At 36.6% G+C, this 27,377-nt stretch overlaps 1 protein-coding gene and 1 pseudogene across 2 annotated transcripts in view; both read left to right on the top strand.

Moving 5' to 3' along the window:
- Positions 1–13,542, top strand: part of LOC105033123 (ATP-dependent Clp protease adapter protein CLPS1, chloroplastic) — a 43,658-nt gene extending 30,116 nt beyond the window's left edge. The window contains exons 3-4 of one of the 2 annotated variants that reach the window (XM_073253780.1): positions 9,996–10,085; positions 13,049–13,542. In XM_073253780.1, coding sequence (XP_073109881.1) covers positions 9,996–10,085; positions 13,049–13,310 — 352 coding nt within the window. In that variant the 3' untranslated portion in view covers positions 13,311–13,542. The remainder of the gene's footprint in view (positions 1–9,995; positions 10,086–13,048) is intronic. The other variant, XM_010907787.3, reaches the window with a different exon arrangement.
- LOC140856009 (uncharacterized) lies at positions 4,767–7,209 on the top strand (annotated as a pseudogene).
- Positions 13,543–27,377: the final 13,835 nt, after the last annotated feature.

The following is a 27,377-nucleotide window of genomic DNA, read 5'->3' as shown; positions in this document are numbered from 1 at the left end:
AGTTTTAAATATTGCAACTGGATATATCTAGATCTGCTCAAGTGGCATGCGCGCGCGCGCGCACTCACACACACACACATATATATATATGTATATATATGTAGATATATATATGTGTATATATACACATATATATATATGTATATATACATATATATGTGTATATATACATATATATATATGTGTGTGTGTGTGTGTGTATATGTGTGTGTGTGTATATATGTATATGTATATGTATATATACATGTATATGCATATGTATATATACATGTATATGTATATATATATGTGTGTGTATATATATATGTGTGTGTGTATATATGTATATGTATATATACATGTATATGTATATATATATGTGTGTGTATATATATGTATATATATATCTATATATATATGTGTGTGTATATATATATGTATATATATATCTATATATATATGTGTGTGTATATATATATGTATGTATGTGTATATATATATATATATATATATATATATATATATATATATATAGTTTAGTTGAAAGCTGTGGAGCTCAAATCTGTCTAAGCATATGTGGGTGTTTGATAAAATGGATGCCTACTTTTCAGATGTAATCTAGGGTAGGGTGCTGGCAGAATTATTTCCACAGTGGTACATTTTTTATGTGGGCTTCCAGGAAGGGTGGATGCCACAGCCTCAGGAAGTTTCGGAGTGCCACTTGCTATTTCTCAAGCGAAAAATAGGAAAAACTAGAGAATGGAAGTGGGACATGCCAATCCCCATATCGAAGATTGGGACAAGGCCAAATGTACTGCCGGGGGAGGGATTAGCACCCATAAAGCAATCTGATAAGGGATTCTTGACATTACTTACTCTCTGATTGTGAATAGGCTGTTGTGAATGCCTATTGAACAAGCATTCACAAGCTGCACCTGTACTTCAGGGGTTGTTAGGTAGGCATTTATAGTCGTGCTCCTCCTCAAGAGGGCAGCTAGTGGAGTATGCCTTGCACCTGGGGTCCTAGGGGCTATTGATTTATTCGGGGCTCTTTAGGGCCCTTTGGGAAGATAAATCAGGGATTTTCAACCCTGACCTCTTCTTTAAAGCCTTAAACAAATGATAAGCAACATCAAGATAACATGAAATCATATAAAGCTGAGTCTACAGAAGGGTCAGCAATAGGGTTTGGCTTGCTGGTCTGGGTTGGAGGAAGATGGGTGATAGGCCATTCTGGTAGAGTTGCCTTTATACTTTATAATTTGTTCTCTTAATTTCCCTTCCATTTAGGTGGGTATTGATAGTAAGGCTGCAAATGGATCGGGTCAGCCCGTGACCTGCTTAGATCCGATCCAACCCATTTTAAAGGACTCGTGGGGCCGGATCGGGTTTTAAAATTGGACCTGTTCAATATTCCGGGTCGGATCTGGATTTACTAAATTTAGACCCGATCCGACCCGATTTGATCCGAATTCAGTATTGAATCCAACATATAAACTATAGAACAATTTTATACTGCCGGGTCTTGTAGTATTGTTATTTTGCATACAGTTTTACTTAATTTGACTGTGAGATTTTGAGAAATTACTTATAAAGTAATAGTCAAAGTAAAGTAATATTTGTTTTCTTTTGTCATAAACTTCGCATATCTTGGTTTATCATATGAACAAAGCCCGACCAGAATTTGGAGTCAAGCCGGATCCAAAATTTTTATATTGGAACCGGATTATACATGGATCCGACCCGACCCAAATGATCCAATGCGGCAGACTTTTTGATTATGGATCCGATCCGATTTTCAATTGGGTTGGGTCTGGGTCCAACATCAGGATCGGATCAAGGGACTGGGTCGTATCGGGGTCACTCATGACCCAGTCCGACCCAACCCATTTGCACCTCTAGATATTGGTGGGTGGGTAAAAATGATAAGTATTGGTCCTTATAGTCTTTCTTTTGATCAGATGGTGAGGAAGTGGACTGAGAAGGTGAAATTTGTTTGTCTAAGAGCAAATGCCATGAATTGGTAACTTGAATGGTTAGGATGAAGCGAAAAGAAAAACACTTGCATCTAATAAGGGCTGATAAGGAATTGAACATGTTTTTATTCCCTAGAGGGAATCACTTATAGTGTGACAAAAATGAGCGGAGTTTGTGGATTGAGTGGGATATGCATGTGAAGATTCTAGAAAGAGTTGTTTTGTGGCAATTTTTTGAGCAGTTACTCATGAGGTGGTAACATGAAATCATATAAAGCTGAGTCTACAGAAGGGTCAGCAATGGTGTTTGGCTTGCTGGTCTGGGGTGGAGGAAGATGGGTGATAGGATATGCATGTGAAGATTCTAGAAAGAGTTGTTTTGTGGCAATTTTTTGAGCAGTTACTCATGAGGTGGTAACATGAAATCATATAAAGCTGAGTCTACAAAAGGGTCAGCAATGGTGTTTGGCTTGCTGGTCTGGGGTGGAGGAAGATGGGTGATAGGCCTTTCTGGTAGAGTCGCCCTTATACTTTTTAATTTCTTCTCTTAATTTCCCTTCCATTTAGGGGGGTATTCATTGAGGTGGGTGGGTAAAAATGATAAGTATTGGTCCTTTGATCGGATGTGAGGAAGTGAACTAAGAAGGTGAAATTTGATTGTCTAAGAGCAAATGTCATGAATTGGTAACTTGAACGGTTAGGATGAAGTGAAAAGAAAAATACTTGAATCTAAGGGCTGATAAGGAATTGAACATGTTTTTATTCCCTAGAGGGAAACACTTATAGTGTGATAAAAATGAGCGGAGTTTGTGGATCAAGTGGGATATGCATGTGAAGCTTCTACAAGTTGTTTTGTGGTAATTTTTTGAGTAGTTCGTCGTGAGGTGGTAATTCAAGGATGCAGGATGTTGGGTCAGGACAATTTTTTGGGCAGTTCTGGAGTGGAAAAGACCTCTATGATGCAAATTTGGGTTTACTTTCAACCATGGTCAAATTGAAATGAATACAAGTAAATAATGGTCAAACTACCATCAATGATTCAATCAGGCTTATATTTATGTGGCGGGAGCTTTCTAAAGCCTACTCAAGTCCTAGAGGGTGCATGTGGTGCTGCGAATAGGGTATTTAGGTGGCTAATTCGGGTAGGTGGAGGGTTGATTAGGTTTGACTAACAGAACAAGCATGAAAGTTGATGGTTGTTTTATGCTTGGATGAGATAATAGGCAATTCCTGCATTGAGAGGGTGTGCTTTCTAGATAGACAAGAGCAGGGTTTTCCGTACCGGCCCGAATCGGTCGGTATGGAGTGTATTGAATTGAACTGGGGGGAACCGGTGCAGTTCACCCCCCATTTTCGGTAAATTGCCCAAACTGCATCGAACTAAGCTGGTTCGGTGCGGTTCCCCGGTGAACCGCGAGAAACCGATCGGTTTCTCTCGGTTTGGGTTGGTACGACTCGAAATCGAGCCGTACCGATAGCAGCCAGGGGGGAGTGGGGGGTTGCCTTTGTCTCTGTTAAATCGGAGAGTTTGAGAATCTCAGAAACCCGAGAGGCTCTCTCGAGAGCGAACGATGGAGCAACGGCCTTCCAAAAAAAACAAGAAAAAATTCAAGAAAAAATTCACAACTCCTTCATCGGGGCGATAAATTTTGATCGGAAGTAAGGTAATCCTTTGTTCTATCACTAAATATTTTATTTTTCATATTCTTTTTGTCAATAACCGCTAAAAAATAGAAAAATAAGAAAAAATCATACCAAAATTTGTGATTTTGGTATGATTTTATTATATGTTGCAGATCATTAGACGATCTACATGATGACACTAAAATCATTAATTTTTGTTAATTATCTTTTAAATATATATTTATATATTTTAAAATTATTAAAAAATTAAATTCAAAAAATATAATATCAAAAATTATTAAACTATCGTATTTTGTTAAACTTACAGAAATGAGTAAGAAGGATACAGAGCGTGATATTGGTTGGGAGCATGGTGAGATGCTCTTACTTCGGCACCATTGGAGATGCAAATGGTACGGCACAGAGTTCAAGAGAAGAGTGATTAGGTTGAAGCAGTATTTGGCTAGTGGTTATCGAATTTTTCGTATCGGTCTGAATCGGCTGGTACGGGATGTACCAAAGTGAATTAGGAGGAATTGGTGCGGTTCACCACCCATTTTCGGTAAATTGCCCGAACCATGAGAAATTGACTGGTTTCTTTCGGTTTCGATCGGTACATCTCGAAATCGAGCCATACCGACAGCGGCCATATGGGGGGTGGGGGGCGGAAGTTGGTGGTCGGGGGGCTTGGGGGGTTGCTTTTGTCTCCCTTGAGTCTGAGTCTGAGACTCAAAAATTCGAGATGCTCTCTCGAGAACAAACGACAGAGCAACGGCCTTCCAAAAAAAAAAAATTCAAGAAAAATTTCACAACTCAAATGGAGCGACAAATTTCGATTGAAAGTAAGGTAATCTTTCGTTCTATCATTAAATATTTTATTTTTCATATTTTTTTAGCCAATAACCACTAAAAATAGAAAAATAAAAAAAAATTATGTCAAAATTTATGATTTTGGTATGATTTCATTATATGTTGTAGATAATTAGACGATCTACATGATGACATTAAAATCATTAATTTTTATTAATTATTTTTTTAAATATATATTTATATATTTAAAAAAATTAAATTAAAAAAAATATAATATCAAAAAATTATTAAACTGTCGTATTTTGTTAAACTTGTAAAAATGAGTAAGAAGGATGCAGAGCGTGACATTGGCTGGGAGTATGGTGAGATGCTCTCAGCTCGACATCGTTGGAGATGCAAATGGTGCGGCATAGAGTTCAAGCAAGCAGGGGTGATTAGGTTGAAGCAGCATTTGATTGGTGGTTATCGAGATATGGTCATGTATCGAAAATATCCATAGGAGGTCCGACAGCTTATGAAGAAGTATTTTGCTGATCAGAAAACAGCGAAGAAGAGGGCAGAGATAGATTGTCGAGCTGGAGAACTACCTTTCTATCATTTCAGAGAGTCAGAGGAGGCCTCTGCTCCATATGACGAGGCAAAGATTGAGGTTGCCATTCAGGCAAGTCTGGATGAGCAGTACAGGCTGAAGGAGATGGCCAGATATAGAAAGCGATTTGGATCATCATTATATGGGTCGGGGTTCGACTTTGCAATCGCTAGAGGAGAGTCGGAGTTCAGGAGGACTACCTCTGTCAGAGAGTCAGTCAGTAGGGGGAGGGGTATTTCATCGATGCTGGAGATTTTTGGCGATAGGAGGAGATCCGATAGAGATATTCTAACAGGGACCTCCATTCATGATTTGGATCCACATGCTTTTTCTAGTGAGGATTCAAAACAGCAGAGAGTTGACACTATGCTGAAAAAGGATAAGAAGAAGGATATGTGGCGAGCTATTAGATCATGATTTTATTTTAGCCATATTCCAGCAAATGCAGCGAACAGTACTTTCAGTCTGCCATTTCAGCAATACAGGCTATCGGTCCCGGTGTAGATCCTCCAGCATCCAGAGATATCCATGGTCAGCTTCTTGACGGTAATAAAGAAGAGTTGGAGAGATGGATCTCTTCTTACAAGAGTAAATGGTCTATATACGGATTGACGGTGATGTGTGATGGTTGGATCGGTCCTACTAGATGGAGTATCATAAATTTTTTGACATATTATGATGAAAAAATATTTTTTCACAAATCATTTGATGCTTCGGATAGGATGCACGGTGCCGTATACATTCTTGGACTGATGGAGGTGATTGATTCAGTTGGAGAGCAGAATATTGTGGAGGTCGTCACAGATAATGGGCTGCAATATAAGGTTGCTGGTGATTAGCTGATGGAGCGGCGATTGCATATTTACTGGACACCATGTGCTGCATATTGTATTGACCTGATGTTGATGGATATTGAAAAGCTTCGTAGAGTGCAGCAAGCAGTGGATACAGCTCAGTTTATTACTAAATTTATCTACAATCATACATGGTTGCTGTCATTGATGCGAAAATATACTGGAGGAGAGATCTTGAGATCGGGTGTCACACGGTTTGCTACAAACTACATAGTACTTGATAGCTTTCTATAGAAGAAAGCAGTCTTGCATCAGATATTTGTCAGTGCCAAGTGATAGGAGAGTAGATATGCGAGGGCCGGCACTGAGAAAAGTCATGTGGAGAATTTGGTGACCAATCAGTCATTCTTGCAACGGGCTGATAAAATAGTGAAGGCTATCCAGCCATTATATGAGGTGCTTCGCATCGTGGACAGTGAGAGATATCCTCAGATGGGCTTCCTGTATCACATAATGGAGAGGATAAAGCAACAGATCAGTGAAATAGATCCCAAACATGATCGAAAATATATTAACATCATCGAGCATCGCTGAAACTATCAGATGGGTAGAAATTTGCATCTAGCGGGTAAGCATGAATTCAAGAATGATCTGAATTTTTTTTTTTAATGTTTTCTTTTTTTGACACTAAAAGTTTACTTAATCACTGTGGAATTTATTTTTAGCTTACTATTTGAATCCGAGATTTCAATACAGCATATCCAGGATAGATATGGATAATAAGCATCTCACTGCTCTCCGTAATGTTATATATAAGATGGTGTCTCATCCCGAAATCGCATCTATGTGTCTGCAAGAGGTACGTTAGATCAATTAAAGATGTGATCATTTAACTTAATAATATATTTGTTACTAAAATAAATATATTTCTCAGACGAAACAGTTTAGAGAGGGGACAGATAGCTTTGAAGTCTCATCGGCTATCGTAAGCAAAAAGAAAATGAATCCAAGTAAATTACATATCAATAATGAGGATTTTGTTGAAATTACATGCCTACTAATATCATAAAATTTGATATGTAATTTTGTTTAATTTTTTGACAGCTAAATGGTGCATCCATTTTGGACAGTCTGCACCAAATTTGAAAAGTGTGATTATCTGCATTTTTTTCAGACGGTCTTCTCTAGTGGGTGTCAGAAGTGCCTCAAAGATCTTATTTATGTGCACTATAATTTGAGATTGAGGATAAAATATATGCAGGATGAAGTACAGCTGAAGTATACAGATTCAACGATAGATGATTGTGCCATTGATGATGAGGATCCGATGATTGGATGGCTTGCAGGCCAACAGCAGGAGCCGAAACTTGATGTGCTGGGATCTCCTCCACGACCAGCCAGTATGGTAGCTAGGGAGATGAGGGTGGATTCAGGGTAGTGGGCAGAAAGAAATATTCTACATAGTTTCTGCTGATTAGCCACAGCCTGAAGGATCACAGGGGAGTCATTTATCACGTGACTCCATGTTCAAGACCCAGAGTCAAATATTTAAGCGAGAAATGCTGAGACGAGGCTGGTCACAGAGGGGCAATGAGGGAGCTCGAAAAGATTAAAAAAACGGTAGTTGCAGCACCCTCGAGAGTGCAGGAGTCAGTTGACTTAGATTCAGAGAGTAGCGGTAGTGAGAGTGATGGTAGTAGTCATGGATTTGATGATTAGGAAGGGATTGGAGGATCTGATGATCAGGGAGGGATTGGATGATATGAGATCACTATTCATGAGACAGTCGCAGGCTGGTACTCGATTCACTAGTGAGTCTCAATTTACACATGCCACACAACATAGGGACCACGGATGACCTGATAGACCCCATGAGAAGACAATCTCATACAGACGACGGCCTCTCAGAGATTGTCCAGCGCATGATACAGCCGTAGATGATCTTGCACGTGGAGTAGGATCTATGGATGTATCTAGATCATCCTCGTACTATGGATCTTATCATCCGTAAGCAGCTTATGATCTATATGGATATGGTGTATCTGAGATATCGGCTTCTAGTGACTACCATCCTATGCAGTCTAGAGTACTTTATGGATCGGATTTTGCTACAGACATTTAGATGGGCCCCTTAACCATACCATCATCTCGAGGATATCTCTTAGAATCAGACGAGCAAGAGATCTGATATGTCTTACAATCTAGAGAAGATACCTTATGGGATGAATATTCAGGATTACAGTGCCACTTGGTTAGAGGGATGGATTGATGTTGTTCCGGAGCATGCGGATGATCCGGATGTCTACGAGCGACATAGACATTCGACGAGATATTAGATCAGCAGAGATCTTGAGGTTAGCATATTATTCTTTATAATTTGTACTTTAGATATATTTATTGTATTATTTTAGACTTTTAGTGTTTTAGACTTCTTTTATTTTTTTTGGATGGTAGAATTGTTATATGACTTAAATAAACATTAATTTGGATATAAAGTAGTTTAAAAAGTAATAAATTTTTTTTTTGAAATCAAATTTAACTAAAAAATCAAAAAAAATTGGTGGTGTACCGATACCGAACCAGTGCGCCATGGCGTACCGACACGATATGGTACGGTATGCGGTACCATATCGGACTGCACCGGAACCGGTATGGGGCTCGGTACCTATTCCGGAATCTTTGGACAAGAGTAATCAATAGAGCAAAAACATTCTTCAAGGGGCCCCATGTTTTTCTACACCGTAAAATGGATGCCTATCTTTGAGATGAGTAACCACAGTCTTTCTTCATACTGAGCCCTTAAGAAAGCTAATAACTTTGTGCTTAGGCAACGATTTTGCTTTTGTGAGCAATTGTCAAAAACTTCTTTAGATCTATGAAATCAGTTATAATTGTTTGTTCACGGCCATCCAAGTCATGATTAGATGCGTAGTAGCTTGAGGCTTGCTGCAGTCCAATTCCTGGATTATACTCTCACAGCAGTATCTATCTGAGATCACCCAACAATAAGTTATGTGAGATGGTCCCCAGGCATGGAGAAGTAATGCCATTTTATAATCTTCAGGGGTAGCAATGATGACAAAACATGTCTTTTTGTTAGTCTTCATTGTTATGTTCTTAGCTCGATCATCCTTGTGTGTTTTTCTCATGGGACTAGTGTCTATTTTTCTTCTGACTTTAACCAAGAAACCTCAAACCCAGAAATTCATCACATAAAATCTGGAGAACATGTCAGATAGCAAAATATAAGGGATCCTGCCCGTGGTATCCTTGCTGCTCATGAGGCTCGAACAATTTAAAGATTAGTTTATCTTACACTTTCCTCTCCATTTGTTTTCAACCTTTTGAATGCTGTTTCTTGTATGGTTTTCCCTTTTTAGTATTTCTATTCCAACTAATCTTGGCAAATCTTAATTTCTGATTTAGTGATTCTTCATGCATGAAGATTGGATTGAGAATGCAAACCTCAAGGAACTATGTGGTTATGTGATATTGTGAGAGGGTGCACGAGGACTCAAAGAAGTGGCTGTTAGCTTGGCTAAGTTATGAATGGAACAAAAGCAATGTCTTAGAAAAACTGTAGGTGGTAGCCAAGAAGCCAGGAGACTACTACTAGCATCTAGGCACTAGGTGGGTGTCTAGGCAGGTGCCTAGAGGTCAAGATGGCCCAGAAATGAATCAAAAACAGATAATCAATAAAAGGAGAAACCTAAAAGGATTGTCATGATCTGATAAATGATCAAATAAGATGTAAAAAATCAATAAAATTATCAATTTGGCAACATGCAATACTAAATCGTGAATCAATCTCATTATGCATATTTAAACATTATGGAGAATGTGAATATGGGTGCCTACGTGGACTTTCTAGATTGCCAAGGCAGCCCTCTTAAAAAGGTGGCTGTAGGGGGTTTTATAGTTTATATCCCTTCGAAAAAAATGTTGAATAACATTAATTGTTGACCAGTAGGTATGTGGATCACGGTTTTAGTCTTTGAAATGGTAAATGAAAAGTAATTATAAAAATACTGTAAAATAAAGATTTCTAGTGATTTTTTTTTTGCAAAAGTCTTCCATTTTATTAATGCATAATTATTTTAAATTATGAATGTGAGAAAAGCTTAAAGAAGGCAAAATTAACAAAAATAATTGATACCTTAGTGGCTGTTTAAACCAAGGTATCAAATGCCAGTACTGGACCTTGGACCTTTTTTTTTTGGTCAGAACAATATGGTACCAGCTACAGACACAACATGGGACTGCATCCCAGCTGACACTCTGTGTACTGGTGCGAAAACTTGTTGGAATCATATGGTACTGTTTATACATCCTGTTCCTTGGTTAAAATAACTGCACTTTGATTAATTCAAATTAAGGATAATTCTTTTTAGATTGATTACATTGTTTTTTAAATTATCTTCAAAGAATTTATGCATAATTTATTTAAGTTAGTGGATGCATGAAAAACTCAAAACAAAGAAAAGTTAAATGAAAATGGCTGTTTAGATGTTTTGAAGGCAGCTTAAACAACTGAGTGCTACCTTGAGGTTAAAGTGGTTCCTTTAAACATTAAGTGCTCTGTTAGTCTGCCTAGCTGTTTAAATGGCTTTTTGAATGTATAAGCGGTCTTTTAGGAGCAAGCAATGCATTTAATGATGGGCATATGTTATCAAATATCAATTTAATATTTCTAGCATCACATCTATAATATAAATTAACAATTAAGTTGTGCTCTTATATAGTGTAATCTTGTTGCTTCTCAATATACCACATAACCTGAATGTATTGCATTAAATTTTGTTTCTTCTTTTCTTCTATTTCTAAATTATACATATGCATTTCTACACCTTACCCTAATTACTTTCTCCTAATGCTTCTGGAGTTAATAATACTTCTCTGTCTCTCTCTCACCCCTCCCCCCTCTCTCTCTCTCTATATATATATAGACAGCCATCATATGGGCATTTAGCAACCGTTTAACTTTAAACAACTACAAATCAAAGATTATAAGAATTATCAATATGCAAAATGTTAACAGAAAAGGAATTGGCCTCCACCAGCAAAAATTATATGAATTGTTTGATTTTGATGAACCCAAAAATTTCCTTTGGACAAATATAACAATTATTAAAAGATGAAATTTAAAGGACGAGACTCATTTTCCTAGGAAGAGATGTTCCTAGCGTCCAGTTGGTTGAAACATGATGACATGGATGAGGAAATTTTGTGCTGATATGGAGTGAAAGCACCAATCATGGTGTAAAATATTGTGTATTTACCATGTCTGATCAATTCAGTTTGGATCATCTCTGTCAAGGCACAGCTAGATTAATTCAGTAAAAAGGATGATGGTTATTGGACTAGTTGAAGGAATCTCAAATGGACCAAAAAGGTTCAAATGCCACAAAGGTGGATGTACTTGTTGCTCCACATTCACAGTGGAGTTTGCAATCCCTGCACATTTTCATGGAACTATGCAATTGGCAGTCTCCTTGTGAAGAGCTCATGTTTCATGGTGAAAATAAGTATGAAAAAATAAACTGGTACATGGGAGGGTGTTGGGGTTATGTCTGAACATGTCTACTTTAGCTAATTAAGATGTAACTAGCCAAGTTATTTGAGGGCTGCTTAAACCATTATATTGTTGGTGCAGTCATAGGACTTTAATGGATTTCCAGGACTTGCCTAATGCAAGTATGTATTTGGGGGGAATGCTTGATTTTGTGAATAATGTGCTGATTCTGACTGGTCAGTCTGATTTTAGTTCATTGATTTGCATTTGACTAATCTGTGGAAGATTCAATTTTGTTGAGTTTGAAGCTCATCTTATGCAAGTTTTCATCCCATTAACCACCGATCAAAAGTATTCATTGTGTAATAAGTTCATTTAAAGAGGCTGATTGAAGCTTCCTGAAGAGAAGCCATAACTTTTAATAGGAGCTTCCCGTTGAAGCTCCTATTAAAGCTCATTTAAAGAGGCTGATTGAAGCTTCCTGAAGAGAAGCCATAACTTTTAATAGGAGCTTCCCGTTGAGCAAAAGCACTAGAAAGATACAAGTTGGCAAGCTGACAAATGACAACCCTGTACACTGCATGGCCTTGTAACTGAGAGTTGGGGATTTAGCCAATATGCTTCTTGTTCTGCTAAGAGTTGAATGACATCTATGACAGGCCTTGGAGAAGAAATCAGACAATGAGAGCCAAAAAAAAATCATGGCATTGCTGCCACTTCAACAAGCATAATACAACTTTTTCCCCCCTATAATCCAAAGGTATTTGTCTCCAATTAATAAGGCTTCCTAGCCTTGATAAGCTGAAGGCTATCTCTAACGAAGCAGCTTAGGTACCTGTGGTTTCCTGATCCATGTGGTTGACATCTATGTATGCCATGTATAGCATGATTAAATTAGCAGTGAAATTGATCACTCAATCATTGCTGCTCTATTCAGTGTGGTGATACTAGCACGTGTGCTACAAAACAATGTCTTATAATGAACACAATGTAGAACTTGAATCTTACACTTTGGTGACTTTGAAAAATCCTGCAACATTTATCATGTCCTGCTATCTTTGATTTGGAACAGTGTGAATTTGATTGCTGATCGAAGCCTAAAGTTTATCTAGAAAATGACACCTTGCAGACATAGGTACAAGTTTGATACTCAGGAATAGTTGTCCTGGAGGCTTAGATCTGGAATTAAGGTACAATGTGGAGAATTTGTGAGAAGTTAAGAAAGAATTCAATAACTTAAGGGCGGGAAGAAAACTTTTACAAGAATAACGCATTTATTGGTAAAATCAAGCATTGAAGTAACAACAGTGAAAAGCAACAGCAAAGAGAACATCATCACTAGCATTTTATGGCATCCTTAATTTGTAAATCATGTGTTTCTTGGTTTAGCAATGAATAACTTGTGAATCAATTGCAAATTTCATAAACAATTGAATAATTCTTGACTAACTGATTAGCTGTAAGTAATTGAAAGAATTATTGGCCAAGGGAAAAAAAATGTGAATTTTCCAATAATTTGGAGAATGTTGTCATTGTGCATGCAGCTCTGTATTTATTATAGTTCATTTGGCTACTGTGAAATGGTTTTGCTCTTTTGATAAAAAGTGGTCTTTTTTGGGGGAAAGATGTCGAGATATGATTTAGTATGATTATTATACCCTGTTCAGGAAATGATTAAGATCCTCATTTAACCTGTCATCTTCATGATTTACAAGGTATGGAAAACTGGCTGCTGAGTTTCTTATTTCTTATGTCTGGTTTGCAGGAAATCTAAGAAAACTGCACCTCCATATCGTGTTATATTGCACAATGATAACTACAACAAACGCGAATATGTTGTCCAAGTTCTGATGAAGGTTATCCCTGGGATGACTCTTGATAATGCAGTCAATATCATGCAAGAGGCCCATTATAATGGCCTAGCTGTTGTAATCATTTGTTCTCAAGCAGATGCTGAGGAACACTGCATGCAGCTAAGAGGCAACGGTCTTCTAAGCTCAATTGAGCCTGCAAGTGGTGGGTGCTAACTTGCTGGTGGTAAGTCGTGTATGGGTGAATCCTGTACTAGGTTTGTCAGCTTATATGTACATACACGATATGAATAGGTATGGTGTTCTTGAAAACTACCGTACCAAAAGAGATGGAGCATGTCACTGTAGGTTGTATATAGCATTAAGTTGCCCGTACTTTTGGGTTGATATTACAGCTACTCTGTTATGGTTGCCATATGAACGTAATGATGATTTTATGGCACCTCCATTGTTTCTTGCACTGGTCACTAAAACTCGGAAAAGGAGATTGGGAGAAAGAGGCGAGAGAGGGAATGGGAAACAAGTGACAGCAAAGAGCCCGAGAGTGAAAAAAAGATCCTTCAAAATCTGAGTTCCGAGCTGATAGTGTTTGGCATTTGATGTGGTTTATTGAAGAGAGATTGGAAATGTGAAACCTGCGCCAACAGCTCAAGTCTATTCAGGGCCTCGTGTAAGGTTTTGCCTGACTTTATGGCACCTCTATTGTTTCTTGCACTGGTCACTAAAACTCGGAAAAGGAGATCGGGAGAAAGAGGCGAGAGAGGGAATGGGAAACAAGTGACATCAAAGAGCCCGAGAGTGAAAAAAAGATCCTTCAAAATCTGAGTTCCGAGCTGATAGTGTTTGGCATTTGCTGTGGTTTATTGAAGAGAGATTGGAAATGTGAAACCTGCGCCAACAGCTCAAGTCTATTCAGGGCCTTCGTGTAAGGTTTTGCCTCTTCTTCAGCAAAACAGAGGCAACGTCTCTGTTGCTCCCTGAAAACACCCAGAAATCCTCACTGCCTCACCTCACTTATTCTCCTTCACTCTCTTTCTCTTCGCTCCATTCATGTGTCTCCTCTGTCGTGTATATTTGAGCCACCACACGAGGTCCTGCTGCATCTTCATCTCTCATTCTCAATTCTTCGCATGCCTGACACCCCTCCTTGTCTCCTCTCTCTCTCCCTCTCTCTCCATTTTGGAGGAAGTTAAAAAGACACCCTCCATCCTCCCCGCCTTTCCCTCTTCTGTCTCTCTCTCTTTTTCTCTCTCTCCTTCTGTCCCAGCTATTGTGGTCTCTCCCCTTCTGTCCTTGCTACTGTGGTCTTTTCTCCTCTGCTGCTACCTTATTGAGGCCTAGAATTATATTAGATCGGATCTAATTAGATCACCAAGAAGCAATAAATTAGGTGAGACCCCAATCCTTTCTTCAAGCCAGTTGTTTGATTTTATAGGATTAAATATTGAAGGATGCAGGGTAAAAATTAATATGCAAAGCTTTAGAGATGGTAGATAGCATCGGATGAGGGAAGAGTATGGATTTTGTGTGTTATTATGCAAGTATTGTAATATGATATTTTAACTAAAAATTGTTATCTCATGTATCATTTTTTTCAATAATATTTTCTTAGTCAATTAAATCATTGAAGTGGCTGATGTGTATGGAGAAGAAGAATCCAGTGCTAATTTTAATTTCATTAGAACCTTAGTATTTTAGTGTCATTTTTGGTGATATTGCTGTAACAATATTGTGCTTTGAATCTGAAAAATTTTGAGCATTACTTTAAATGGAAAGTATGGGAATTGCTAGATTATTACCGTTATGCACAAAGTAGTACTTCAAGTTTCTGATAATAGAATAGAATTCCACGTCGTAGGCAGGGTGTCTTTACTGGGCATCGCGATAGTCTTTTTGGCTAAATGGGTACACAGATGCCCTTCCTGCTTGAGCACTCCACCTATGCCCATATGTGAGGCTTCGCACATGATTTCAAAGTTCTGTTGAAATCAAACAGTTCGGAACTAGGACTTCTATCATCATTTTTATCATCTCAAAAGCTTTGTTTGCTGCCATTGACCAATGGATCACACCTCACTTCATGTATTCAGTAATAGGTGCCATGATGGTGCTAAAATTGCAATTGAAGCACCAGAAAAGTTAACCAGTCCATTGGAGCTCTTTTGTTCGTGGATGTTGGTTGGCATGGACCAATCCACAGTGATCTTTATTGTGTAAAGGTGGGCTTTAACTCCACGTAGTAGGACTACGAACCCGAAGAAGATTACCTTGGGCTGCATGAAGGTGCATTTCTTCATATTCATATTAGAGCTTTTCTTGCCGAATTACACATGCCTCACTTGCCTTAAATGCTCAGATACCCTTCTTTAGATTTGTTGTACATAAGGATACCATCAAAATAGACTGCAATAAATCTACAAGCAAAAGATTTTAGAACTTGGCGCATTACCCTCCTGAAAGTGCTAGGAGTATTAGTTAGGCCGAATGATATGATAAGCCATTCATAAAACTCCTCTTTGGTTTTGACGGAGGTTTCCACTCATATCCAATGCAGATTTGGGTATATGGAGTTGCTTCTAAGGGCGACCTTGAAGAGGAACGTTGATTTTGATTGCATAGCTAACATATCATCACTTCTTGAGATGGAAATTAATACATAAATGTGATCTTTTTTGATGGCTTTGCAACCGATGCATAACACAATAATCCATCCTTTTTTGTTACTAGAAGAGGATTGTACAAGGATGTAGATTTCTTTTTATGAACCTCTTGTGACTAGCAAACCATCTGCTTATTGAGTTATTTCTACGCCATTGGGCATATCCAGTATCATGCAAAATTTGGCAGGCTAGATTCTGGAATGAAGTCAATGGCATGTTAGATATCCTAGAAAAGAGGTAATCCATCAAGTAGTTCTTTAGGAGTAAGGTTGTTAAAGTCCTTCCACATGCCTTTAATAGTTTCTTTGATCTTTGACTTGGGAGTCCTCCTTTATAGTTGGTGCATGCATAGTCTTTGCCTTCTTTCCTTCTCAAATTACTTAAAAAGTAAGAACTTGTGGAAGGTTTAGAATTGCCCAAGCTTTTCTGGAACAAGTAGGTCTTCTTTGTTATGTAATGCAGTGACTTCCTTCGCTAGTGTTTACACCACATCTAGACCAATGATCATGATCCAAAGAATGATCAACACTAGATCTTGGAAGGCCATCTGAAATAGACTGACCAGTAAACCTTACTAAGGTACAGATTGAGAATTGGTCAGCATGAATGAAGCACATTGCCAGTGGGCAAAAGTTATACTTAGCCAGCAGGCCAAATTTTATTTAATTAGCAAATCAATGCTACATTTGGTTAGTAGGCTAAAGTAGGTGAATAGTAGGCTGGTAGGCCAATTACTACTAGAAGGATACCAACGTTCAACTAAGTATCAAAGAAGTAGGTTAATACCCTAAGGATGCAAATTGACACACCAACCCGAAACACCAAGGATATAGATCCATACACCAAGGATGCTCGTTGATACACTAAGAACACAAGTTGGATGTAGATCGAGAGGATAAGAGCTTTTGGCCTAAGGCAAGGCCTTTGATGAAGTGAAACCTAAGATATCCCTAGCTAGCACTTATCAGGAGGAATGGTAATGCAATCTAGAATACAGGGGTAGTGAAAGGAAGGTGATTATCATGCATAACAAAAATATAGTGCAAACCAATATGTATTAGAATAGTATAAATATACCTATTTTACTACTATATAGAATATGAAAGAAGTGGTAACCTAGAATATGAGAGCAATAAAAGGAAGATAATTACCATTCGTGGCAATAGTAGTCATATGGCATAAAATAATAAGAATAAGCACCAAAGTTTAGTGGTAACACCTATTACAACAGTTAATGGTAGCCACTTATAAGTTCAGAATTTAATACTAGCAAAAAGGGATCCTTGGCTATTCAAACATCCATTATCTTTTATTTGTCTTTTATCTTTAGTATAGTATGTCTTACTTTATCATAGCTTAACTTAGATCTGTAGCCTTGACTACCTGCTTCTACATAAAGGTGGCACATTGCTAGTGAAACTTGAAGCTTAAGACAGTATGACCCATAACTATCCTTACTTCTGTCAGTTTCAGATATTAGTAACATGCTTGCACAATCATATAATTGGTAAGAGACTTGTCATCCACCTTCCATCCCCTCATGGTTGGAGATCATGCATAGGAGAACAAGTTCTTTTTTAGCACACCTAGTGGAATGCACGAGTAGCTACTGAGACATGACTGCACAACAGAAATAACATTTAGTTGTCAAAATTGGTAGGCAATCTACTTCACCACACTACTGAAGAACTCTAGAGTTGCTAGATGGGGTTGAATGGACAAGGCCCTTAGGCTCCATGAGGAATCAAAGTACATGGCTAGTAGACCTCTACTTAGAATCTTGGCTTTGAAAGCCATCTTCCTCAAACAGGGATGATCTATCTATTAGGCAGTCCCTACATCGTCTCACAGTTTAAGTTCTGTGTGGATGAGAGGCAGTGAGACTTACTGAAAATTATTATTAGCCAATTGGCTGCTATTTTGAGATCATTTGTTATACGATATGAGATATCTTCAGCCTGAATGGTGAACCAAATTGAGAGACTTGGCTTGATGATATGAGATCAATATCTAGTGCCATAATATGTTCTAGTATATCCTATGATGAACTTGACCAACAATATTGTTCATATGGCACATAATATGGAACTATCAAGATCCTTAAGAAGCCTGACATTCGAATTTTATGGTCTATAAGAAAGGCATGGTCAAATATTACCTTGGAGAGTCTTCAAGATCTAAAGTTTGAGGCAAAGGAGAGTCACTCTATAGGTGAATGTAGGATCAAATAGTCAGACTAAACATGTCACCACTAATAGTTGGGTCAACCTCAAGCTGATACTCGAGCCCAAGTTAGGCTTTGACCATCCTAATCTATAGATGTTTGCTAGAAGAGATATTAATGGAACCATATCGATACAGATCTCTACTTCTGGAGTTGGCTATGCCCTAATACTAGTAGATGGGAGGAAATAATTCAATCAGCCCATGGTGCACCTTTCTCCTATTCCTAGGATGGGGGGAAACCATCCCAATAAGTACAACCACCTCTGCTTCATCAGTAACCAGGCATGCTAAGTTTATATACTGGGGGTAACTTATTAATTAGTCTATGGCCTATGTTCCTCCAAATCTATGAGCTTTGAGGTATTAACCATATTGGGTACTTTCCCTCAAATTAGCCATATCTGCCATACCCATAAGCTGTGGGACAAGCACATGATGAATCTTACCTCTACCAAATTTGCCATGGTCTATCCCTTTTGCTCACACTCACCTTTGCTATAAGGTGAACTAGTAAGTTAAAGAAAGTAATTGATGGATCTATAAGATTTCAATTAGCTTTCTTTCAAATTAGCCAAGTTGGATTATTACTAATTCCAAAATTATACATACCATCACCCTCTTAACCATCAACTGATGGGATGTAGGGCCATTGTTTACACCATATCTAGACTAATAATCATGACCCCAAAGACCAATTAAGAATAAGGCTTTGAAGGCCAATCTATATAAACTGATCCATAGTAGGTCTTCAAAAGAGACATTTTATGTGGGCTGAATAAGTGGTTTCTGAACATTATCAATCTTTGATAAGTACCTAGGTACTAATTGAGAATTAATCATCAAGTTTAAGTGCTCGATCATTAGACTGAAGTTATACTTTAGCCTGTAGGTTGTATATAGTCAGCAGGTTGAAGTTGTACTTGATTAGCAAGATGAAGTAGTGCGCAGTGGGTTCAATACATGGTTGATAGGCCAAGTACTACCAGAAGGATGCCAAATTCTAAGTAAATATTAAAAAAGTGTGTTAATACACCAAGAATGAAGCTGATACAATAAGGGTAGAGATCAAGTAACTAAGATATTGACCAAAAGAGCAAGAGTTATTGATCTAAGACTAGGCCTTCAATAGAGCAATAGTTAATACTACCTAGTATGTTGAGGCATGGTAGCACTACTAGAATATGTAGTGGAAGGAAGGTGATTGTCATGTATAACAATAGTGGTACACATGAGTAAACTAATATAACTAAGTAATATCATTTGATTTACTACTCAGAATATGAGAGTAGCGGTAGCACTACCCAGAATATAAGAATATTAGAAGGAAGATAACTACCATACATGGCAATAGTGGCCATATGGTATAAAATAGCAAAAGCAAGTGTCAAAATTGAGTGTGACACTTGTTCTAGTAGTTAATAGGAGCCACTAATAAATACAAAATTATTATGCAAGAAAAAAGCACCCTTGGCCAATCAAACACTAGTTGACTTTATTTGTCTTTAATCTTCATCATGCTTTGTCTTACTCTATCTTAGTTTATCTTTAGTTTATAATTTGTAGTCTAAATTTGTAACCCCATCTATCTCCTTTGTGAAGGTGACACTTTGACAATGAAAGTCCTTAAAAAAGCTCAAAGTGGTAAGGTCCACTATCATCCTTACCTCTTTTTGGTTGCCAACATTAGTGGCATGATTGCAATCACATGACCTATCTAGAGGCTTGTTATCCATCTTCCATCCTGTATCAGTAGAAAACCACATGCAGAAGGGAAAGACTAGGCAATCAAAAGATGTAAGATTTTGCCTTGCCCCCACATGCATTGTGGACACAGAGCTAAGGTTTGCCCAAACAATATGTGATATACAATCATTAGGAGAATGTTACTCCTTATTTCCTTTTTCATGATAGATCATGAAAAAGTACTTTTGATTCGCGAGATTGTAATTACCCACTTAGTCTACTTTGTAAGATGATGGACAATTCTCAGTTTGGCATTGCAACTCTTTTGTTTTTACACCAGCCCTTTTTTTAGTATTTGGGGTCATAATGTTGGGAAATATATCCTAAAATCAATCATTTGATGATTGTGCTAATTATAAATATATATGAATTGATAAATAATAAAAATTATTTGATCTTTTTCATCACAAAATTACATCTTCTAACAAACTCCTATATTGTGATGAAGTCCTTAGGACTACTTTGATTGATAAAGGAAGATTTATCGCGTAGTCTTTAAATTGGTTCGCAACCAAACGATACGCTATTACTAGGACGATAGCGATATCAAGTATAGGTCATTGTATATGCATTGGTTGTCTTTGTAACCAAATGGTGTGGAGACAATGGTATGGCATACAGGTGAGATGTAAGAGTACATCGTCACTGAACATGACAAACTGCAGAGCATTCTGCTGTCAAAGATAGCTCATGAAGGGTATGGATATAAGTGTCCCTCTGACTTGAGATTATCACGATAACTTGCAAGCAACTCATTGTACTTTGATGTCGGACTATCTGAGTTTATAATTCAGTGATGAAAGATTTCTGGATGCAGTCAAGTACTTGCTAAATCAGTACATGAGTCAAGATGGGATTGATTCCTCCAAATTAGTAGGAGTTAATGTATCAATGTGTTTCAATTTAGCAAAATCTGGATCCATATAATTATGTGATGGATTTGAAAGATTGAAATACAATGTGGATGACTTATTTAGGATTGACAGTTAAATTTTAGACCATCCTCGATCATTAGGATCAAAGGGATAAATTATACGATAACTATACGTCATTAGGTTCTTGAATATTACTTCGCCATTATTCGACCTATCTGGATGTCAGATCATCATTGCTAGATGGTTACATCAATTGGTTTAAAAATTTATTCTTATGCTATCGGCTTAGTTTTGAACCTATGAGGTCACACTCAAAAAAAATTTCTGACTGATCATATGGCTGATCAACGATTGAAAATCATTCAAGAACTTAATCATCAATTCGATTGATGATTAATCTTATACAAAAGTTATAATAAATTTATTCACCAAATGTTAGTGAATTAATGAAGAATTAATTAATAATTAAATTATTGATTAGCTCAATTTGATTGAACAAAGAGAATTAAATAAAATCTAATTGAATTAGATTCAATAAGGTTTGACCCGATTAGGTTATGAGATGACCTAATCGCTAAAGAAAAATTATTCCTGATTTGATCAGGATTTTGGTTTAATCAATTCTTAATTTGATTAAAATTTGATTAAAAATTTATGAGCTTAATTAGATTAGATTTTATCTATTTTATTTGGGCTAAATCAAATATGATTTGGTTTGGATTTAAATAAGGAAACAAAAGAGTCCATAAAAGATTGGACTCTTCTCCCATGCGCCACCAAGTTTAAGATGCCATATCCCCTCATGCCAAAAGTTTTTTTGCATAAGATTTCTTCACGCAAAAGATCTTTCCCCTTCCCTTTCTCACATCTAAAATTGGATGGGATATGATTTTAAATGGTATATTCAAATCTGATTAGAAATAGGATACCTTTTAGATAATGTTTGACATTATCTATAACCTCTCTATGCCACTTCTTTTTATTCCTCTTATTTTATTTGACAACATGGGGGTTTCTCATCATGAGAAATTAGATTAGGATCTGATTTCACATAGAAAAATAAAATAAGGGGCATCCCTTGTTTCTTTTGGGGTGTGAAATTTGTAGAATGGTGATATATCTTGAAGAGTCCAAGATCTTTAGGACTCTTCACCCAACCCTATTACACGCCAATAAAAAGGGGTCTATTTCTCACTTTTGTGTGTGTAAGATAGTAGAGAAGGAGTTCTCCATGTTGAGGGGCTTTGGGGCATGGTTCTTGGCATGAAAAAGAGGAGGAAAGTCCTCTCTCTTGAGGTGTGCGCAAAATCTAGTCTTCTAGGGTTTCTACCTTACAGTTTGGGAAGAGAGAAAAATAGTTTCTTCTCCATCTTTCTTTCACCTCTTCATCTCCTCTAGAAGTCTATCTTCAACCTCTAAAAAGATTCCAAAGATTTGAAGAAGAGCTCCAGATTAGCCAAGAAGAAGGTCTTCGCACGAGCTAGCACTCTTGAGAAGATCGATCAGATCGGAGCTTCGAATGAACTTCCCGTAGAGACCAAACGCATGTGCGGCTGCAAGCAACCAGCAAAGATCATTCTTACTATATCTCTCAATGGTGGCGATCATCGACTTGTGCTCAGATATCGAGTTCTGAACTCAGATTAGAAATAGATGTGATCTACTGCTTACATCCATGCATACAGATTTTATTATGTGATTATTTCAGATTTTATATGCAATATATCATATTATAGATCCTAGAGTAGGTTGATTTGATGATTAGATCATATGCATGTTAGATCAATTTGATTAATTTAATTATCTTTCACTATAATTTATTCAAAAAAATTTTGAAATACATATATGAAATCACCTACGTTCACCAACAGTGATATCAGAGCCTAGGTTCGTTATGACATGTTATATGTGCATATTAAATCTAAAATTTAATTTTATTAGATCTGATATGTGATATCTTAGATCTGAATTTAATTAATAGTTGATCGCACTAACTGAAATAAGATTGTCTTGCTGTAGGATTTATCCCTTATAATGAAAAGATTGTCTTAGTTTATGCTGGTCGTTGATAAAAATCTAATTTTTTATATTGCATGTGATGTTTATGATCTGATTTAGATATGACCTAAGGTTATGATTGTTAGATGTATACCCTAAAAGCTAATCTTGGCTGACACATACCTTTCTCTAGGACATATTTTATACTTGATGGGTAGCCTTTATAACCAATCATATATTTGTGTCCATGATTTATCCTAAAAATTAACAAAGATAATTTTGTATATTTTCAAAGTATTAAAAATTTGAGACATACATCATTAGTAGTTAATTTTTAAATACTTTCGCTCGAAAGATCATCACAAAAGATAGTGATCAATCCATTCAAGATTGGTGCATGGATCATCTCTCTTTAGAGCAGATGAGTCTCAAGTCCATGGTGTAGAGACACTGGGGTGAGAGTACTGGTGGTTGTTAGAGAATAACTTACACTGAGCGTGACCAATACGAGAAATCACTTGGATGTCTACTCACTCGTCAGTGATTTTCTTGATGCTGTAGTGGTGTGACTGATCTTTTGACCTATGATATGTTGGCTATTCGCAGCGAGACTACTTAGTTTGACTGCACATTTTCTTGATTCCTAGCCATTCGGATCCTTACTATGTATGTTGGCTATTGTAGATTCAGGTTTGCTGTTTGGAGTAGGATGCACCTAGATAAAATTTATCGATCTTGATAGAAAAGGAGAAGTCCTATGCGATTCGTAAGACTTAGTTCAAAAAATTTTGAGCCAGAGTAAGTGTGAATACTAAAAAAGAGTTTCTATAAAATTCACAAATAAACTCGAGTCAAGCTAATCTAGCATATGACTGACGATGGGGTTTGATGAGTTCTCCATGACCTCCGTCTAGTCGGGACTCATGATAGAAAGATTGTATTACACGATAACTGCACTTAGGGGTTCATTTTTCTGTTTTGCTAGGTTACCACTACATGTTGCTAGACGTCACTAGTGGATCATGAGAACTTATTAAGATCATTTTCGATCAACGATCTTTGTTGAGGTGAGTTGGAATCGTTTCAGCACATCAAAAAGAGTTTCGATGATACTGTGATAGAGATCACGGTATGTCTCACTATCAGACAGAATAGAACTTGAGAGATCGCACACAAAAGAAGCATGATCTGATCAATAGCTTAGATCATATTCAAATTATCAATCGAATTGATAGTTTGAATTTTAGAAACTGTAATTTGTAATCGTTACAGTTTTGATAGCTGCTAATTATTAGCACAGAGACTTAATTATAAATATTATAATTTTATTGAGACTGATTAAATTATGAATTAAATTTTACTTAATTTAAATTAAATTAAATTTAATTAGATTTAATTTAATTTAATACTAATTGGTTCAATTATCCAAATTAGATTTAGATTTCAAGCGTGATTGGATCAGGCTTGACAGCCTTTCGAATTTGACTCGATTCGGACTCGATTTGAATCTGATTAAAATCCAACTTGAACTAGATGAATCATGACTCGGAGAGTCCAGATCTCCTGAGACTCTCTCTAGATATCATACCAAGAAGGAGATGAAAGAATTATACCCTACAAGCTAATCGCATATAGGATGCGATAGAGTGTTTATTGTAATTTATCTTTCAAACTCATGTAATTGACATTAATATTATTAATAAAATTGATATTTTTGATTCATTATATGCTGCATCTTATTAATTTTAAGATTATAATGAACTTCATAGATCTGGACAATGATTTTAGAGCCGTGATGAGATCACGCCAGTGAGACCTAAATCCTTAAAAGCCCTGATCTAAAATATTCCTAGTCGTTGGTCCATTGAGTTGGAGATCAATGATACCGGTAAGACTGACATGTCTTATGTATACTCAAAAATGAGGATGGTTGATTTCACAACCACTTATGTAGTGACACTAATACAAGGATATGTGTGCTCATTAGAGAATGAGTTCATTGAATTGATCTACGAGAGAATAATCAGATGGAGTCTTATTTATATGTCAACTGATAATTCTCTAGTGGGAGTGTGTAAGTGATCCTTTGACTTGAGGTTACCATGGTACTTTGTGTACATGGATCCATATTTTGGTTCACTACCTAACTTGATTCTCTAATCCTTGTGTGGGGTGTTATGGATATGGTGAAGTATGCATGGAGGTTGTGAGTGATCAATAAGAGATCAGTCACTCCTAATAAGGGGAGCAAACATCTTATATGATCTCATAGGATAGTGATTCTGGAAGTCTTTGATCAAAGCAGAGTGATAATTAGAAAAAGATTTTTAATATATCATCAATTGAATCATCACCTTTAGATCGAGATACATAAAGATAAGTGATTAAATTTGACATATTTCCATATCCACAGCTCATCTGGAATGTTATTTAACTGAAGGATTGAATTACATGAAAACTTACCACTGAAGGATATTTTGATAATTTTTCATCAAAAATTCAAATCTTTTGGATAATCATGACATGTTGCTAGACATCAATCTTGACTTGTGGGCTTAACAAAAATTGAAAGAATTTGATTCTGAAATCAATTTAGAAGAGTCCAAGTTGATTGGACTTTTCGGGTGACCTAATCTCATCGGATTAGGGTTACGTCGAAAGTCCGGATCCACTGCTGGCTAGATTTGAAACTCAATGGGTCACATACTTTGAGATTTAGTTTTGGTCTAATTTAATTAGAGTTTAATGTAAATTCTATGGGTTCATTTGATATGCTAGCAGATTGTATTAATCCAAGTTCCCAAATTGGTTTGGTTCAAAGTATTTAAGCTAACATAGACCAGTTGGCTTTGACCTAATGGGATTGGGTCAATTTGGATTGGGTCCTTATCCAACTTGCACCAGTTTTAAGTGGAGAAGGACTCTTCCACATTCACCAAAAGCCACACAAAGATATAATTGCCGCCCACCTCAAATCAGAGTGAGAAATAAAGAGTCCTTCTTAAAGAAGGCTCTTTATTAAACGCGTTGCCTTAGAAGATAAATTAGAAATCCTATGTTTTAACACCAAAAATTAATGAAATTTTTATGACATGTAGAGAAGGAAGAGTCCTTTTTCTTCAAGTATCTGAATCACCAAAAATTCACTCGGTGAATTTATTTGGCACGTGGGAAGTTGGAGCGCCAAAAGTTGGTGCCCCTTCATCTCATGTAACGTCCCCTAGTCCCCTATTTATAGAGGATGCTCTAGATGACTTTTGGGTGAGATATTTCGGTGAGCTAGAGAGAAGGGATGTGAAAATCATAATAAAAAATTTGAAAAAAATTTAAGAAAAAAAAAGGAGAATTTGAGTGGCAAAATTTGCTATAAGGGTGGTGAGATTTTCAGCAAGTGTTGCTAGAGTGCCCTAGGATTTGGTTTTTTCATGTGTTGAAGCTAAAAATTAAATTCTAGCTATGTGGAATTTGAAATTGTCTTCTTGATATCATTTTGATGGCAAGATCAAAAGGATTTGGGCGTTGATGTGATCGTGACGTAAGTTTGAATCTGGCAGTGTTCTTGAGAAGATAAGGCTGCAACTGCACATCGGTTGGGAAGGACCTTGGCCAACTTTTGTGTGGATCACCGTTGGAGGACTTGTACCTTGGGGTCTTATAGAGAACACCAACATGCCACTTTTTTATTTTGATGAAAGTATAATATTTTATCTCTTTGCATATTTGAATTTGCTTTAATCATGTTTGGCAAGGTGATTCTAGGATTTTGGGTTCGGCTCGATAGTTTTATTTGATAAAGCTATTGATTTGAGTATTTTAAAAAATTTTAAAAATTATTTTTCACTATGTGGCCAGAACCCAACAGTGGTATCAGAGTCACCCTTGTCTGATTTGATTTAATAAGTGCAATATAGTAGTTTAGAGTTGTTCTTGTTCATATCCTGCAAAAAATGTAGCATTATTTTTGCATTGATTTTTCAAACTCAAAAAAATATTTTTGACTTTTATAAATCATGATTCTAAATTTTAATTATTAAATTATAAATTTATGATAATTTAAATTTTATTATCATGGTTGCATGATGATTAAATCGATGAATAGCTAATAATGGTGTTATGCATGCCTAATTAGATTAGAGTATGTTATATTATATGAATTTGTTAGTCATATATTATGACTTTGATTGCACCCTTATATATTTTTTGGCATGATAATGTGATTGCTATTTTGAATAGTAGAAGCATGCAAATTTGTATAATTTATAGTGTACATTTTATGTGGTTATATAGTTAGGATGTTTCGAGATCAGTTTAAAATTCCTCGTAAAATTATATTAAGTTGTAATATTGGAATTCACTTTTAAATCAAAAGTCAAATTCTTAAGATCAATTGGTGTCAAAAAAAGTATGAAAGATGATTTTCTAATTAGGTCCGTATGCTAGCCTGGCCAACTCTATTGGTATCTAGAAAAGCTACGAGGAGCCTCCTACCTACTTACCTGGCCAATTTGATCTTTTTAAATTTTAGATTTAGATTGATTAGTGATGTAGATACTACAAGGGCCTTCCTTCAAACTTGGTTGATAGAGTATGTCAAGATCTTAGTGAGCTTGTTGTGCTATCCACAAGGCTTACTATAGAAATTGACATGATGTTGATCAAGTACATATTGATGCTTATGACATATTTGAATAGTATTGCTTTATTGTGCTATCCATAAGGATAGTATTGTTTAAGTATGACTATATGGGATTGAAGGGTCAACTTAACTAGAACACTATAGT

This window comes from Elaeis guineensis, chromosome 3 (genome assembly GCF_000442705.2).
Source record: "Elaeis guineensis isolate ETL-2024a chromosome 3, EG11, whole genome shotgun sequence".
Classification (NCBI taxonomy): Eukaryota; Viridiplantae; Streptophyta; class Magnoliopsida; order Arecales; family Arecaceae; genus Elaeis; species Elaeis guineensis.
This window is presented reverse-complemented; position numbering and strand designations above follow the sequence as displayed.